Source organism: Chiloscyllium plagiosum, chromosome 35 (genome assembly GCF_004010195.1).
Source record: "Chiloscyllium plagiosum isolate BGI_BamShark_2017 chromosome 35, ASM401019v2, whole genome shotgun sequence".
NCBI classification, from domain to species: Eukaryota; Metazoa; Chordata; class Chondrichthyes; order Orectolobiformes; family Hemiscylliidae; genus Chiloscyllium; species Chiloscyllium plagiosum.
In genome coordinates this window covers 568,667-585,763 of record NC_057744.1, presented here as the reverse complement: position 1 = coordinate 585,763, position 17,097 = coordinate 568,667, and the positions used below count along the sequence as shown (strand labels likewise).

The window sequence follows — 17,097 nt, the reverse complement described above, 5'->3', positions numbered from 1 at the left end:
CTTCTTCCTCAGGCAGCTGAGGAAATTCGGCACGACCTTGCCAACTTTTATAGGTGCACCATTGAGAGCATCCTGTCTGGATGTATCACGACCTGGTATGGGAACTGTACCATTCAAGATCGGAGATGGTTACAGAGAGTGGTGAACTTGGCCCGGACAATCACAAAGGCCAACCTCCCATCTCTAGAATCCATCTACCAGGCCCGCTGTCCAGGAAAGGCTGCCAGCATTCTCAAAGATCCATCCCACCCTGGCAATATTTTTCTACAACCTCTACCATCAGGGAGAAGGTACAGCAGCCTGAACACATGCACCAGCTGGTTTCGAAACAGTTGCTACCCTACATCAGAATACTTAATGGACTCTCAAACTCTTCACATTCGCCTGTACCTGTGTTTTTGTTTTTGCCGCTGTTATCTATGCTACTTAACCCTGAACTGCCTGTATTGCTCGCAAGACAAAGCTTTTCACTGTGCCTCAGTACACGTGACAATAAATTCAATTCAATTACATAATGTCCTGAAGCAACTCTGTCTGTGGATGTTGGGACGATTGCTCCGGTAGATTAGATTACTTACAGCATGGAACAGGCCCTTCGGCCCAACAAGCCCACACCAACCCTCTGAACAGCAACCCACCCAGACCCATTCTCCTACAGTTACCCCTTCACCTAACACTACGGGCAATTTAGCATGGCCAATTCAGCTAACCTGTACATTTTTGGACCGTGGGAGGAAACCGGAGCAGCCGGAGGAAACCCACACAGACACGGGGAGAATGTGCAAACTCCACACAGTCAGTCGCTTGAGGCGGGAATTGAACCCGGGTCTCTGGCACTGTGAGGCAGCTGTGCTAACCACTGTGCCGCCCCAAAATGTCAAGAGTAGTTTTTTTTGAGAAAAGACTATGTTTCACTGTGTTAACCAGGCTGCACTGCAACGTCTATTTACAGGCGCGAGGGCTTTGACCTGCTCCATTTCCGACCTGGGGCGATTCACCCCTCTTTACTCGACCTGGTGATCCCGGATTCCTCTGGGGACATCATATGATGCCCAGCTTAGTGAGGACAGCCTGATCGGCATAATCCGCAGCAACCCAGAACTCCTGGTCTCAAGCAATCCGACTTAGCCTCCGAGTCGCCGGATTATAGGCGCACGCCACCACGCCCAGCAATATCTGGCCTGTGTGTTGCTTTCCTGTAGATACTGGTCTGCAGTTCTCTATTAACTGTCCATTCCACTGTGACATCTAGGAAGGGGAGTCTATTTTGTTCTCTTCCTCTTTGGTGAAATTTATGCCAGTAAGGATGTTGTAGGTTTCCTCTAATTTGTTCCGTTTTGTGATGACAAAAGCGACATCCACATAGCGGACCAAAAGCTTGGGTTGGATCATGGCGAAGGCTGTTCATTCGACTCTCTGCATTAGTGTTTTTGCTAAGAATCCTGATATTGGTGATACCATGGGTATCCCATTGATTTGTTTGGAAGTCTTGTAATTGAAGGTGAAGTGGGTAGTGAGGCACAGGTCTATTAGCTTGAGGATGTTTTCCTTTTTGATGGAGTTGGTGCTGTCTGATATTTGTGTCTTTGGTTCATCTAGTAGTGCAGTCAGTGTTTCTTTAGCCGGGCTGATGTTAATTGATATGAATAGGGCTGTTACATGAAAGGATACCAGTAGTTCATCCCCTTGTATTTTGGTGCCTTTGATGACATTCAGGAATTCTCGGGTGGAGTGGCACGAGTCTTCGACAGGATATTTCAGTTTACGGTGGAGTTCCTTTGCTAGTCTGTATGTTGGTGTGCCAGGGAGTGAGACTATTGGCGGGGGGGTGCGCCTGGTTTGTATATCTGAGGTAGTCTGTAGAAGCGAAGTGTGTTGGATCCATCAGGTTTCAATTTTTGGAGATCTGTCTTGTTAATTTTGCCCAATTTAAAAGGTCCTTCAATGTAGCTGTGGAATTTTCGAGCTGTGGAGTTGCGTCTATCACCACCTGTTGGTAAGTGTCAGTATCTGCGAGCAGTGAGTTCACCTTTTCAATGTATTGTGTTCTGTTTAGGAGGACCATTATGCCCCCTTTGTAGGATCATTATGTTACTGTCTTTTTCGAGTCCTTCTAGGGCTTTCCTTTCATTTGTGTAGAGGGTGTTCCCTGCCTTTTTCCTGCTTAGTGTTAGTGCAACCACCCTGTCTCATGATGCATGTATGGAATGAGCTGCCAGAGGAAGTGGAGGAGGCTGGTACAATTACAGCATTTGAAAGACATCTGGATGGGTATATGAATGGGAAGGATTTAGAGGGATATGGGCCAAGTTCTGGCAAATGGGACTAGATTAAGTTGGGATATCTGGTCTGCATGGATGATTTGGACCGAAGGGTTTGTTTCCATGCTGTACATCTCTATGACTCTATATGAATTAGGCCCAGATTTAGGCTATTCAGCCTCTCAAGCCTGCTCCACCATTCATGGCTGATCAGCTTGTTTCGAACTGAAAATTTCCATCCACCCCAATAATGGTGGATCCCCCCTGTCCAACATGCATCTAACCACCTTGATCTTAATAATTCTCAATCAGCTCGCCACAACTGCCTTCAGAGGCAGTGTTACAAAAACATACAACCCTCTGAGTAAAACAATTTCTTCCCAAACTGTCTGGATTTTTAATTTTGTCTGGACTGATCCACAAAAGGAAACTTTCTTTTCAGATCCATGTTTTTAAGACCCTTCAGGATCTTGTACAGTTTAATCAAGTCACTCCTCACAATTTGAAAGTGCAGTGAAAATAAAACCAGTCTGTCCAACTTTCTGTCATAAGCCAACCAACTCATTCCTGGTTTCCATCTAGTAAACCTCTTATGAACCACCTCCAATGCATTTACATCAGTCCTTAAATAAGGAAATGAAAACTACACACATTTAAAATTCATCTTGAACTCTGAACTTAAATAATATTGATGTGGCCTCACCATCTGAGGTTGTACAGATTGGGGTTATTTCCACAGGATTTTAGAAAAGGGAGCTGTAACCTGATTGAAGTTTAAAGATTCTGAATGACCCTCTATAACTGAAGCATAATACTCTTACTTTTATGTTCAATTTCTTTGATAATCAAGGGTAGATCCCATAAGCCTTCTTGAATACATGCTGTACCTGAGTACTAACTTTATGACTCATGCACCAGAAGACAGATCCTTCTGCACCTCAGAATTCCAGTTATTCTCTGTCTAAATAATATCGGTCAGGAATCTTTTATCCAAAAATCTCAGGATCAATTGCTTTTCGGATGAAGGATATTTTCAGTTTTCAGATACATTTACCTTACCCACTAAAATCTTTTACTAGCTCTCACAACCAAAAGCAAAATATTGTACCCTGATCTACTGGGGAATGGATTCACATTAACTTTATCAAAAACACGAAGCTATCTGTAAACTTCTTTTCATTATCTCTGCACTTATTATTCTTTGTCTCCATTTGTTGCTCCACTTACCACTTCTCTGTGATGGCCCTTTGGAAAAAGACTATATTGTTTTTAGGTCTTTTCAGTTTTTGGACGCATATACAAAAGGAAAAACATCCTGTACTCTGCTTTGGCAGGACAAAAGAAAATTAGCAAACGACTTCATATTTTCTCACATTATACTCCATCTACCAGATTATTGCGCATTCACTCACCCTAGCCTTTTAAATACAAAGTTCTCGGTTGAAATCTTACTCCAGAGTCCAAACACAAAATACATGGAGGCAGAAAACTGAAACTGGGAGATACTGAAAAGGGTTTACACTTCTACAGAGGGATGAAGGAGTTTGGCTCGTAGATTTACAACTTTAGAATGCCATGGTGGCTCAGTGGCTAGCACTGTTACCTCACAGCACAAGAGACCCGGTTCTATTCCAGCCTCGGTTGACTGTTAGCGTGGACTTTGCATATTCTCCACGTGTCTGTGTGGGTTTCCTCAGGGTGCTCCGGTTTATAGAACATAGAACACTACAGCACAATGCAGGCCCTTCAGCCCTCGATGTTGCCCCGATCTGTGGAACCAACCTGAAGCTATCTAACCTGCACTATTCCATTTTCATCCATATGCTTATTCAATGACCATATAAATGCAGGAAGTGTGCTCCACGCCCCTACTACTCTGAGTAAAGAAACTACCTCTGACTTCTGTCCTATATCTATCACCCCTCAATTTAAAGCTAAGTCTCCTTGTACTAGCCATCACCATCCAAGGAAAGAGACTCTCGCTGTCCACCTTTTCTAACCCTCTGATTATCTTATATGCTTCAATTAAGTCACCTCTCAACCTCCTTTCTAACAAAAACAGCCTCAAGTCTCTCAAACTTTTCTTGTAAGACCTTGGCTCCATACCAGGCAATATCTTATAAATCTCCTCTGAACCCTTTCCAAAAGTTTCCTCCCACAGTCCAAAGATGTGCAGATGAGGTGGACTAGCCATACTAAATTTCCCTATAGTGTTAACGAATATCTAGGCTCAGTGAATTAGCCATGGGAAATCTAGGGTTACAGGGATAAGGTAGAGGTCTGGGTGGGATACTCTTTGGAGGATTGGTGCAGACTCAATGGGTCATATGGCCTCCTTTCACACTGTAGGAATTCTATGACCCCCATTTACATACACAGCAAATTTTTGTTTTAACCCACACTTCTGAATTGGCACCCTCCATAAACCACCAAAAACTATATGTACAAAATACAAGAGGTTTACTGTATTATCGCCACCTTCATGATGTCAGAGTAGCTAGCCAAGGGTGTAAGTGAGAAGGATCTCTGTTGGTAAGTGTAACTTAAGGCAAAGTTGTATTATTAAGGGATTTTTGCTGCAAATCAAGTGTAACAGCATTGGAGTATTCGATCAGTTAGCATAAGCCTGTCTCACAGATGTCAAGTTAATAGAACTTTTGCGATACCACAAACAGCAAGGACCCCAAGACTGAACCCTGCAGAACCCGGCTTGATATAGCCTTCTAGTCACAAGAAACAGCCCTTGACCATTACTCCCAGCCCTTGACCATTACCCTCTTGATGAAGAATTGGCCCAATGGTAGGAAACAACCAGCTAAATTTCCTTGGATTCCATCAACTCTTACTTTGTTATTAATCTCCCAAGTGAGACTTTATTAAAAGCCATGATGTTCAAACAGACTACATCAAAAGCTTTGCCCTCATCCAAACACCTGGTTACCTCTGAGAAATTCAATCAAGTTGGTCAGACATGATCTCTCCTTAACAGAACCATATTGACTGTTCCCGATTAATCCCGGCCTCTCCAAATGCAGATTAATTCTGTTCCTCAGAATTGTTTCTAACTGACCAGCCTGTAGGTTCTTGGTTTATCCTTTCCTCCCTCCTTGAATAACAATACCACAATAGCTGTCCTCCAGTCCTCTGGCACCTATCCTGGAATTGAAAATTATTGCCAGTGCCCCTGTTTCCTTCCTTGTCTTGCTCAATGACCTGGCAAACATTATACAACCCAGGAAAGTTATCTACTTTTTACACTGCCAAACCAATCAGAACCTCATCACTATATATGCAAACTTCTTTAAGTATATCCCAGTCCTTCACCCTGATTTCTACACCCATAGTGTCCCGCTCACTAGTGAACACAGACACAAAGTATTCATTCAGAAATTTGGGCTGACTCCATGCACAAATTAGACCCTTCATGGCCCTCTTCTTTCCCTAGTTATCCTTTTACCTTAATGTAAAATACTTGGGATTTTCCTTTTCTTTACCTGCCAGTATTCTTTCAAGCCCCCGTTTTGTTCTCTTAATTTCCTTTTTAAATCTCCTCCTGCACATCTGTATTCCTCTAGGGATTCTGCTGTTGAGCCCTCAGTCTGTCATAGGCCTCCCTTTTTGTCTTTATCTAATCCTGTACATCCCTTGATATGCAGTGCTCACAGGATTTGTTGGTGCTACCTTTTTGTCTTTAGTGGAAGATGTTGGCCCTGTACCCTCCCTACTTCCTCCTTGAATTCATCCCACTCCTCTGATGTAGATTTACTTAGAAGTATCTACTTCCAATCTACTCTAGTTAAATCATGTGATCTTAATAAAATCAGCCACCCCTCAATTGAAAACTTTGACCCTTTTGCCCTTAGTGCTATATCCAATTGCTCCATGAAATCAGACAATGTTTTGGCCTCAGATGCTTTCTGTAGTAGTGAATTCCACAGGATCACTACTCTGGGTGAAAAAATTGTTCCTCATCTCAATACTAAATGTTTACCACATATCCTTAAGATGGTCACCCCTGCCTCTGGACTCCCAGTCATTGGGAACATCCTTCCTGCATCTATTCTGTGCAGCATGCTGTTAAATTTTATATGTTTCAGAGATGCCCTCATTCTTCTAAATTCCACAGAACAGAACTGAATCAAAACCGATTTAATCTCTCTTCATATACCAGCCCTATCTGATAAACATTTGCTACATTCCTCTATAGCAAGAACATCCTTCCTCAGATAAGGAGATCAAAATTGCACACAATACTCCAGGCGGGGTCTCACCAAGGCCTTGTATAATTACAAGGAGTCATCCCTGCTCTTGTACTTAAATCCTCTCGCTATGAAGGCCAACGTCGCATTTACCTTCTTTGCCCTGCTGCACCTGCACGCTTACTTGCGCTGACTGGTCTGCAAGGACACCCAAGTCTCATTGCGCATTCCCCTCTCCCAAATTATAACCAGAAAATAATCCACCTTTCTGTTTTTTATCTTGAAGTGGATAACTCACATTTATCCACATTGTACTCCAATTAGTTTTCTATCTATCTCCACCACTCTGCGATTCCACACTTTATGTTTACACATTAATCTTTTGCAAGACTTCACTGGAAGCCTTCTAAAAATCCACAACAGACAGCAAGCTAATCAGGCTATAGTTTCCCATTTTTCCAACCACCATTTCTTGAATGGAAGGTTCCTTACAGTCCAACAGAACCTTTCCTGAATCTAAGACAAAATTCACCTGTCAACCGGCATTTGTTTGCCTAATGCCATTTGCCTCATGATTGTAATTGCACTACATTCCTGTCTCTCTTCAATCTTTTGATTTATAGATATTACTGGCATCTTTCTGCACCCACAATAGTGAAGATACATCAAAATATTTGTTCACTCGGACTGACCAGGGGCCTGGCAGCGTGTGCCCAGACAGAGATAAAGCAGAGACAACATATTGAGTCAGGGGGCCTGGAGCTTGGTAACCAGTGATGTTCCGCAGGAATCGGTTCTGGGACCACTGCTCTTTGTGATTTTTATAAATGACTTGGATGAGGAAGTGAAGGATGGGTGAGGATGTTTGCCAATGACACGAAGGTTGACCGGGTTGTGGGTATGGTGGAGGGCTGTTGTTGGTTGCAACAGGACATTGATAGTATGCAGAGCTGGGTTGATAAGTGGCAGATGGAGTTCAACCTGGAAAAAGTGTGAAGTAATTCATTTTGGAAGGTTGAATTTGAATAAAGAATACAGGGCTAAAGGCAGCATTCTTGGCAGCGTGGAAGAACAGAGGGATCTTGGGGTCCACATCCATAGATCCCTCAAAGTTGCCACCCAGGTTGATAGGATTGTTAAGGCACCATGTGTGTGTTGCCTTTCATTAGCAGTGGGATTGAGTTTAAGAGCTGCAAGGTTATAGTGCAGCTCTATAGAGCCCTGGTTAGACCACACTTAGAATATTGTGTTCAGTTCTGGTTGCCTCATTATGAGGAGGATGTGGAAGCTTTAGAGAGGTGCAGAGGAGATATACCAGGATGCTGCCTGGACTGGAGTGCATGTCTTCTGAGGGAGCTAGACCTTTTCTCATTGGAGCGAAGGAGGATAAGAAGTGACTTGATTTAGGTGTACATGATGATAAGGGGCATAGACAGAGTGAATAGTCAGAGACTTTTTCCCCATGGCAGAAACGACTATCACAAAGGGGCATAATTTTAAGGTGATTGTAGAAAGGTTTGGGGGAGATGTCAGAGATCGGTTCTTTACACAGAGTGGTGGGTGCACTGTCAGCAACGGTAGTAGTGTCAGATACATAAGGGACATTTAAGTGACTCTTGGATAGGCACATGGAAACTAGTACAATGAAGGATATATAGGTTAGTCTGATCTTACAGTAGGATAAAAGGTCAGCGCAACATCGAGGGCTGAAGGGCCTGTACTGTGTGTACTGTTCTCTGTTTGATATTCACCCATTTCCTTATTAACTAATATTAACAGCCATTCTCAGCCTTTACAGGGCCAACACTCATTTTACTTGTTTTCTTTTTTAAATACATGTAGAAACACTTGCTATACACTTTGACAGTTCTAGCCCATTTTCTGTCATACTAATATCTTTCTCTTGATTAACGTCTTTATATTTTGACAAATCATCTGATCTGATCAACTATGTGCAATTATAAGCTTTCTTCTGAAATCTGACGCTTACCCTAATTTGTTTAGATATCCACAAATGGTGCATCCTCCCTTTAGAATTTATTTATTTATTGTTGGTATTTAGAGCATTCTAAAATATTCCCCATAATATCTGCTGTGTCTCTATTGATCTATTCACCGATAGTAGTATCCTGTTTTTGTATTCCAGTTCACTTCAGCTAGCTCAATTTTCACACTCATGTAGTTGCCCTCATTTAGATTTAAATTACTAGGCATAGAGCTGATTTTCTCCCTTTCAAACCGAATGTAAAATGCAATTACATTATGGCTTTTGCTCCCATTAGCTCGGAGGTGACTAATTAATCCGGTCTTACTACATAATACCTAGTTTAATATAACCTGCTGTCTTGTCAATTCCAAAATGCGCTGCTCTTAAGAATCTCTCGCGAATGCATTCTATGAATTTCAAACTATTACTGCCAATTTGAATTATCTAGTCTGTACATAGATTAAAGTCACCCATGATTATTGACCATCCCTTTATTGCAAGCATCCAATATTTCTTCTTGTATGGGTATATCCAATATTGTAATTACTGTCCAGGGGTCTGTAGACCAAGTAGTTGAAAGTGAGGACTGCAGATGCTGAATATCAGAGTCGAGAGTATGGTGCTGGAAAAGCACAGGTCAGGCAGCATCCAAGGAGCAAGAGAATTGATGTTTTGGGCATAAGCTCTTCATCAGGAATGGTCTGTAGACCAATCCCAGTAGTGACTTTTTTCAACTAATTCTTCATCATCACCTGAACTGATAGTGCATCCTCATCTCCTGAACCATCCTCAACTATATTACCAATGCCATTCATTAATTAACAAGGAAAAGGTTACACGTCTCTGGAACAGAGTCCATCCCCTGTTGCTCAGAAGGAAAGGGGGAAGAGGAGTACAGCATTAGTCATTGGGTACTCCATAGTTAGAGGGACAGATAGGAGATTCTGTGGGAACAAGAGACTTGAAGTTGGTGTGCTGCCTCCCAGATGCCAGGATTTGAGATGTCTCGGATCGTGTTTTTGGGATCCTTAAGGGGGAGGGAGAGCAGTACAAGTCATGGTCCTCATAGGGTGGAAGCTCAGAGCTAGAACAAATAGAGTTGTTACCTGTGCCACGTGATAGCGAGGCGAGAAATAGGGAGAGATAGCAGTTGAACACGTGGTTACAGGGATGGTGTGGGAGGGAGGGATTCAGATACCTGGATAATTGGTGCTAATTCTGGGGTTGGTGGGACCTCTACAAATGGGATGGTCTTCAACTGAACCAGAGGGGTATTAATATCCGGGGGGAAGGGGGTGGTGAAATTTGCTGATGTTCTTTGAGAGGGTTTAAACGAGGTTGAGAGTACTGAGGTCATGAATAAGGTTCAAAGTCACAGGAGTGTCTAGGAGTCGGTTTGAAGTGTGTCTACATCAACACCAGGAGCATCCAGAAAGTGGGTGAACTTGCAAATTGGGTTGGTACCTGGGACTTTGATGTTGTGGCCATTTTGGAGACATGATTAGAGCAGGGGCAGGAATGGTTATTGCAGGTTCCAGGATTTAGATGTTTCAGTATGAACAGGAAAGGTGGTAAGGGGGAGGTTTGGCATTATTAGTCAAGGACAATTTTACGGTGGCGGAAAGGACACCTGAGGACACATCTACTGAGGTAGTATGGGCTGAGGTTAGAAACAGGAAAGGAGAGAAACTCCCTGTTGAGAGTTTTCTATAGGCATCCGCAAAGTTCCATAGATGTAGAGGAAAGGATTGCAAAGATGATTCTGGATAGGAGCAAAAGTAACAGGATAGTTGTTGTGGGGGACATTAACTTTCCTAATATTGACTGAAAAGACCACAGTTCAACTACATTGGACAAAAGCTTGACCCATCTAATGTGTGCAGGAGATCTCCTGACACAGTGTATAGACAGGCCAACAAGAGGCGAGGCCACACTGGATTTGGTAACCCAACCACGTGTTAGATTTGGAGGTAAGTGAGCACTTTGATGATAGTGACCACAATTTGGTTATGTTTACCTTCGCGATGGAAAGAGATAAATATATATAGTAGGGCAAGAATTATAATTGGGTAAAAGACAATTATGATGCGATTAGGCAAGATTTAGGAGGCACAGGATGAGGAAGGAAACTGCAGGGGGTGGACACAATTGAAATGTGGAGCTTGTTCAAGGAACAGCTACTGCGTGTCCTTGATAATTATGTACCTGTCAGGGCAGGGAGGAAGTGGTCGAGCCAGAGAGCCGTGGTTTACTAAAGAAGTTGAATCTCTTGTCAAGAGGAAGGAGAAGAATTATGCAAAGATGATATGTGAAGGCTTAGTTAGGGCGCTTGAGAGTTACAAGTTAGACAGGAGAGAGCAGGAGGAGACGTCTTTGGCACATAGAATCAAGAAAAACCCTAAAGCTTTCTATAGATACGTCAGGAATAAAAGAATGACTACAGTAAAATGAGGGCCTGCCAAGGACAGTACTGAGAAGTTGTGTGTGGAGTCAGAGGAGATAGGAGAGGTCCAAATTAATATTTTTCATCAGTACTCTTACAGGAACAAGACAATGTTGTCGAAGAGAATACTGAGAAACAGGATACTAGACTATTCAGGATTGAGGTTCACAAGGACGTGGTGTTAGCAATTCTGGAAAGTGTGAAAATAGGTAAGTCCCCTGTGCCGGATGAGATTTATCAGAGGATTCTCTGGGAAGCCAGAGAGGAAATTGTAGAGCCTTTGGCTTTGATCTTTATGTTGTCATTGTTGACAGGAATAGTGCCAGAAGATTGCAGGATAGCAAATATTGTTCCCTCGTTCATGAAAGGGAGTAGAGACAATCCTGGTAATTATAGACCAGTGAGTCTTACTTCAGTTATGGATAAAATGCTGGAAAGGATTATAAGAGGTAGGATTTATAATCATCTAGAAAGCAATAATTTGATTAAGGATAGTCAACACGATTTTGTGAAGGGCCAATTGTGCCTCACAAACCTTACTGAATTCTGTCAGGTGACCAAACAGGCGGATGAGGGTAAAGTGGTTAATGTAGCATATATGGATTTCAGTAAAGCATTTGATAAGGCTGCCCACATTAGGCCATTGCACAAAATATGGAGGCGTGGGATTGAGGGTGATTTAGCAGATTGGATCAGAAATTGGCTAGTTGTAAGAAGACAGAGTGGTGATTGATGGGAAATGTTCATCCTGGGATTCAGTTACTAATGGTGTATCACAAGGGTCTGTTTTGGGGCCACTGCCTTGTCATTTTTATAAATGACCTGGATGAAGGTGTAGAAGGCTAGGTTAGTAAATTTGCATATATTACGAAGGTCAGAGGCGCTGTGGATAGTACTGAATGATGTTGCAGGTTACAGAGGGACATAGATAAACTGCAGAGCTGGCAAATAGAGTTTAAGTGTTGAAAAGTGAGAGGCGATTCACTTTGGAAGGAGTAACAGGAATAAAGAGTACTGGGCTAATGGTAAGACTCTTGGTAGTGTATAACAGCAGAGAGATCTCGGTGTCCATGTACATAGATCCCTGAAAGTTGCCACCCAGGTTGATAGGCTTGTTAAGAAGGAATACGGTGTGTTAGTTTTTATTGGTAGAGAGATTGAGGTTCGGAAACACAAGGTCAGGTTGCAGCTGCACAAAACTCTGGTGCGGCTGCATTTGGAGTATTGCGTAGCGTTCTGGTCACCGCATTATAGGAAGGAGGTGGAAGCACTGGAAAGAATTCAGAGGAGATTTACTCGGATGTTGCCTGGTATGGAAGGAAGGTCTTACGAGGAAAGGCTGAGGGACTGGAGGCTGTTTTCGTTAGAGAGAAGGTTGAAAGGTGACTTAATAGAGGCATGCAAAATGATCAGAGGGTTAGATAGCATGAACAGTGAGAGCCTTTTTCCTTGGATGGTAATGGCAAGCACGAGGGGACATGGCTTGAAATTGAGGGGTGATAGATATAAGACAGATGTCAGAGGTTTGTTCTTTACTCAGATCGTAGTAAAGGTGTGGAACGCCATACCTCCAACAGTAGTAGACTCATCAACTTTAAGGGCATTTAAATGGTTACTGGATAAAGATATGGATGATATTGGAATAGTATAGGTTAGATGGGCTTCAGATTTGTTTCACAGGTAGGCACAACATTGTGGGCTAAAGAGCCTGTACTGCGCTGTAATGTTCCATCCTCCTCATTTCCATTTTCCTTCAATGTCATAGATCCCTCAAACTTCAGGATCCAATCCTTGACATCATGAAACCATGTCTCCACAAGCTATCACATCTTATTTATTTACGATGTTACCAACTCATTTACTTTGTTTTGAATGCCATACATACTCAGATATGGACCCTTTAGTTTTTTCTTTTATGTCACCTTTGTAACTTTGCGCCTTGACTGTTGGTGTATACCTAGGGCTTTTTTTGTCTCTGCTCCTTCCTGCCATTCTTTGACCCTTCTTGCCCATATTAATTATCCTCTATTTCTACACTTGGATATATCACATCTTTCCATATTTGATCCCTTCCCCCCACTATTTAGCTTAAAATACTCTAATACCCTCATCACTCTGTTCCAGTATGATTCAGGTACTCACTGTCCCAATGGTACACAGTCTTCACTTTTTCCAGGGATCGTATAAATGGTCAACAAATAGATGCCCACTTCTCCTACACCATCTTTGAGTCACATGTTAATATCCCTAAATTTATGTACTCTGCACCAATGTACATGGCTTAAGTAATAACCTAGGGAGGTTCTACTTTTCAACTTAACACCTAGTTCATCATACTTTCTAAGCAGAACATTTTCCTAGTTCTGTCTATGCTGCTGCTATCTACATGAACATGACCACTGATCCTCCTCACTCCCACTCCAAATTTCTCTCTAGAGTTAAGAAGACTTCCCAAATCCTGGCACTGGGCAGGCAACACAGCTCTGTGCATTTCACAAGACCAAGATCCAAAGTGAACTGTTCCCTAGATGTTTACAAACACCACACAGATCCAGAAAACTGGAATCATTAAAATGTTATGAACAAGTACAGAAGCTCATCAGAAAGGCTAATGGGATACCTTTAGAGGACTAGAAACCATTCCCACTGACTGGGTCTGGAACTATGGAGCATAGGTTAAACATTACAGCCAGAACTTTCAGGAGTGAAATTTGCAAAGACGGACATGTGATGGACATCACAAGTTTAAAACACACTGCAGCGATGGAAATGCTGCTGAATCAATTGTTAATTTTAACCAGAGTGGACAGATTTCTGTTAACAAAAAGGATATGGAAAAAAATACAGCAATGTGGAGATAGTTTATAGATCATTCAAAGTCTGAATAATGAATAGGTTCAAGGCTAATTGGTTTCATACTATACTAGTTTGAGGATTAACTGAAGCGTTATAGCAGAGTTAAAATTTCTTGTCTTCTCCCTGTATCCATATTCTGAGTTAGAACACTACTCCAATTTGCTTTAAAACAATTCTCAGTCACAATATTACAAAAGTCACTTTTGTAAAGTACAGAAGTCCCGGGGTTACGAATGCCAGATTTACAAACCAACCTCCAGCTTCTTATTTAAAAATTATTTTACGTATCTACTCCGACTTACATACAAATTCGACTTACAAACAGCAGAAAAAGCAGAACTTGTTCATAACCTGGGGACTTCCTGTACTGTGTTTTCACTTCTAAAATTCTTCCACTTTCTCCTTGAGCAATAACTAAATGATTTCCACCTGATTATTGATTCACTGATCAGAAAACCAATCTTTATGTTGGCTCTCAACATCTTTCTACATTTTAATGAGATCAATTAGATTCTCACTAATATTGCAATCCAGTTTAAAAAAAAAGTCATTTACACCCTAATCACTCAGAGTCAGAGTCCTACAGCATGGAGACAGACCCTTCGCCCCAAATTGGTTTATGCCGACCAAAGTGTCTATGCACGCAACCCCATTTCCCTGCACTTGGCCCATATCCTTCTAAACCTTTCCTGTCTATGTATTGTCTAGGGTTGGTCGATTTGAGTTACAGGGAGAGGTTGAATAGGCTGGGGCAGTTTTCCCTGGAGCGTCGGAGGCTGAGGGGTGACCTTATAGAGATTTATAAAATTATGAGGGGGATGAATAGGGTAAATAGACAAAGTCTTTTCCCTGGAGTAGGGGAGTCCAGAACTAGAGAGCATAGGTTTAGGGTGAGAGGGGAAAGATATAAAAGAGACCTAAGGGGCAACGTTTTCATGCAAAGGATGGTGTCTCTATGGAATGACCTGCCAGTGGAAGTAGTGGAGGCTGTACAATTATGACATTTAAAAGGCATCTGGATGGGTATATGAATAGGAAGGGTTTACAGGGATATGGGCCAAGTGCTGACAAATGAGACTAAATTGGGTTGAGATATCTGGTTGACATGGACAAGTTGGACCAAAGGATCTGATTCCGTGCTGTACATCTCTATGACTGTTAATGTACTTGCCTCAACCACTTCCACTGGCAGCTCATTCCATATGCGTACCACCCTCGGTCTAAAAAAAGTTGCCTCAGGTTCCCTTTTATTCTTTCCCCTCTGACCTTAAAACTGATGCCCTCTTGTCCTGAATTCCCCAACCCTGGGAAAAAGACTAAATACATTTACCCTATCCATACCCATCATGATCTTATACACTTCTATAAGATGCCTCCTCAATCTCCTATGCTCTCAAGAAAAAAGTCCTACCTTGTTCAACCTCTCCCTATAACCCAGACAAGGGGTCCTGGCAACGCCTTTGTAAATTTCTTCTGCACTCTTAATAACATCCTATAGCAAGGTGACCAAAACTGAACACAATATTCCAAGTGCAACCTCACCAACATCCTGTATAATTGCAACATAGCTTCGCAACTTCTATTCTCAGTGCCCAGACTGATGAACGCCAGTGTGCCAAAAGCCTTTTTCATTGCCCTGTCTACCTGTGACTCCACTTTCAGAGAACTTTTAAATTCTGAAGAATACCTGCTTGACCTTTCAGTGGTTTAATGGACTTCCCAAAACAGGGCTCTCAAAACCTCATACAAGACTCAAAACAGTCTAACCAGTATTTTGCATAAAATCCACATCTTTTGCTTGCTTCTATATTCAAGACATCACAGCATCCCATTAGGTCTGTTCCATATGACTCAAGACCTCACTGTTCAGGAAGTTCCATTTTAATTTTTCCTAATGGGTAGAATGTCATTTCTCGACTTTTTAAAGATTCAGTGAAGGAACATGAGCATCACCGACTGGCCCTGCATTTATGGTCTATCCCTAGCTGCCTTTCAGAAGGCAGTGGTGAGCTGCCTTCTTGAATCGCTGCACTCCATGTGCTGTAGGTAGAACCACAATGCCATTAGGGAGAAAATTCCAGGATTTTGACCCTGCAACTCTGAAGGAATGATAATATACTTCCAGGTTAGGATGGAACTGGTCAATGGTGGTGTTCCCATGTCTCTGCAGCCCTTGTCCTTCTAGAAGATAGTGGTTATGCGTTTAGAAGGTGCTGTCTAAAGAGCCTTGAACATCAGCACATCATGTAGATAGTACACATTGCTGCTAACTAAGCCTTGATGGTGGAGGCTCTGAATGTTTATGATTATGGTGCCAAACAAGTGGGCTGCTTTGCCCTGGTAGGTATCGTAAAATTCAATCCATACCGTCAATCCATATGACATTTTATAAATTCCTATTTTGGAAAGAGAACCAGTCTGACTCAAGATTGGAATACATACAGACTCTAACCTCACACCTTCAACGTACTGTCTGAACTGAGATATCACTTTTAAAAAATTAAACCTTAAGTTATCAATGTGACTTGAAAGAAGTTCTGAAATTTACATTTTAATGAACCCAAAGCTGCAACTCATTCTAAAAGATGAGAGACTTAAAAGCAATCTAGGTTTGTTCAAAATATCGTTTCAGTTGCATGACACTGTGACGTGTTGCTATAAATTCTGTGTGTTATGATCCTGCTCCACAGCTAACTGATGAAGAAGCAGTGCTCCGAAAGCTAGTGCTTCCAAATAAAACTGGACTATAACCTGGTGTTGTATGATTTTAAACTTTGTCCACCCCAGTCCCACACTGGCACCTCCACATCATTTATATGGCTAGTTCACAGTCGGTATCTGGTCAACAGTAACCCCTAGGATGTTGATAGTGGGGAATTCAGTGATGATGGTACCATTACATGTTAAGGGATGGTGATTCAATGGAAGTAGTATTGCCTGGTACTTACATGGTACAAATGCTACTTGCATTGGGGCATGGACTGCTTTTGTACAACCAATGTTTTGGAATACAAAAATTTCAAATTTGCAACTATGCTACATGCTTACGTTTTTCGTTCAGAGACTGTCTGGGCTACCAGTTCATAGATCTGTGCACCATCAGTTGATGTTGAGATGACAAAGAAAGCCTTATTATCTGTAATAGACAAGAGAAAATGTCAGCAAACAAGTAACCAGTAAACATTTCTCAGTTTGCCCTTGCCAATTCTTGTACCAGAATGTGAAGCTTAGCAAGGTTAGGTCTCATGGAATACAGGGAGAACTGCCATTTGGATACAGCACTGGCTCAAAGGTAGAAGACAGAGGGTGGTAGTGGAGGGTTGTTTTTCAGACTGGAGGCCTGTGACCAGT

The 17,097-nt window shown here is 42.1% G+C and overlaps 1 protein-coding gene across 2 annotated transcripts in view; it reads right to left on the bottom strand.

Moving 5' to 3' along the window:
* The window catches only part of LOC122540570 (rho guanine nucleotide exchange factor 12-like), a 140,755-nt gene that overhangs the window by 25,231 nt on the left and 98,427 nt on the right, over positions 1–17,097 (bottom strand). For both annotated transcript variants that reach the window (XM_043676441.1, XM_043676442.1), the window contains one exon: positions 16,795–16,882. In XM_043676441.1, the coding sequence (XP_043532376.1) occupies positions 16,795–16,882 (88 nt within the window). The remainder of the gene's footprint in view (positions 1–16,794; positions 16,883–17,097) is intronic.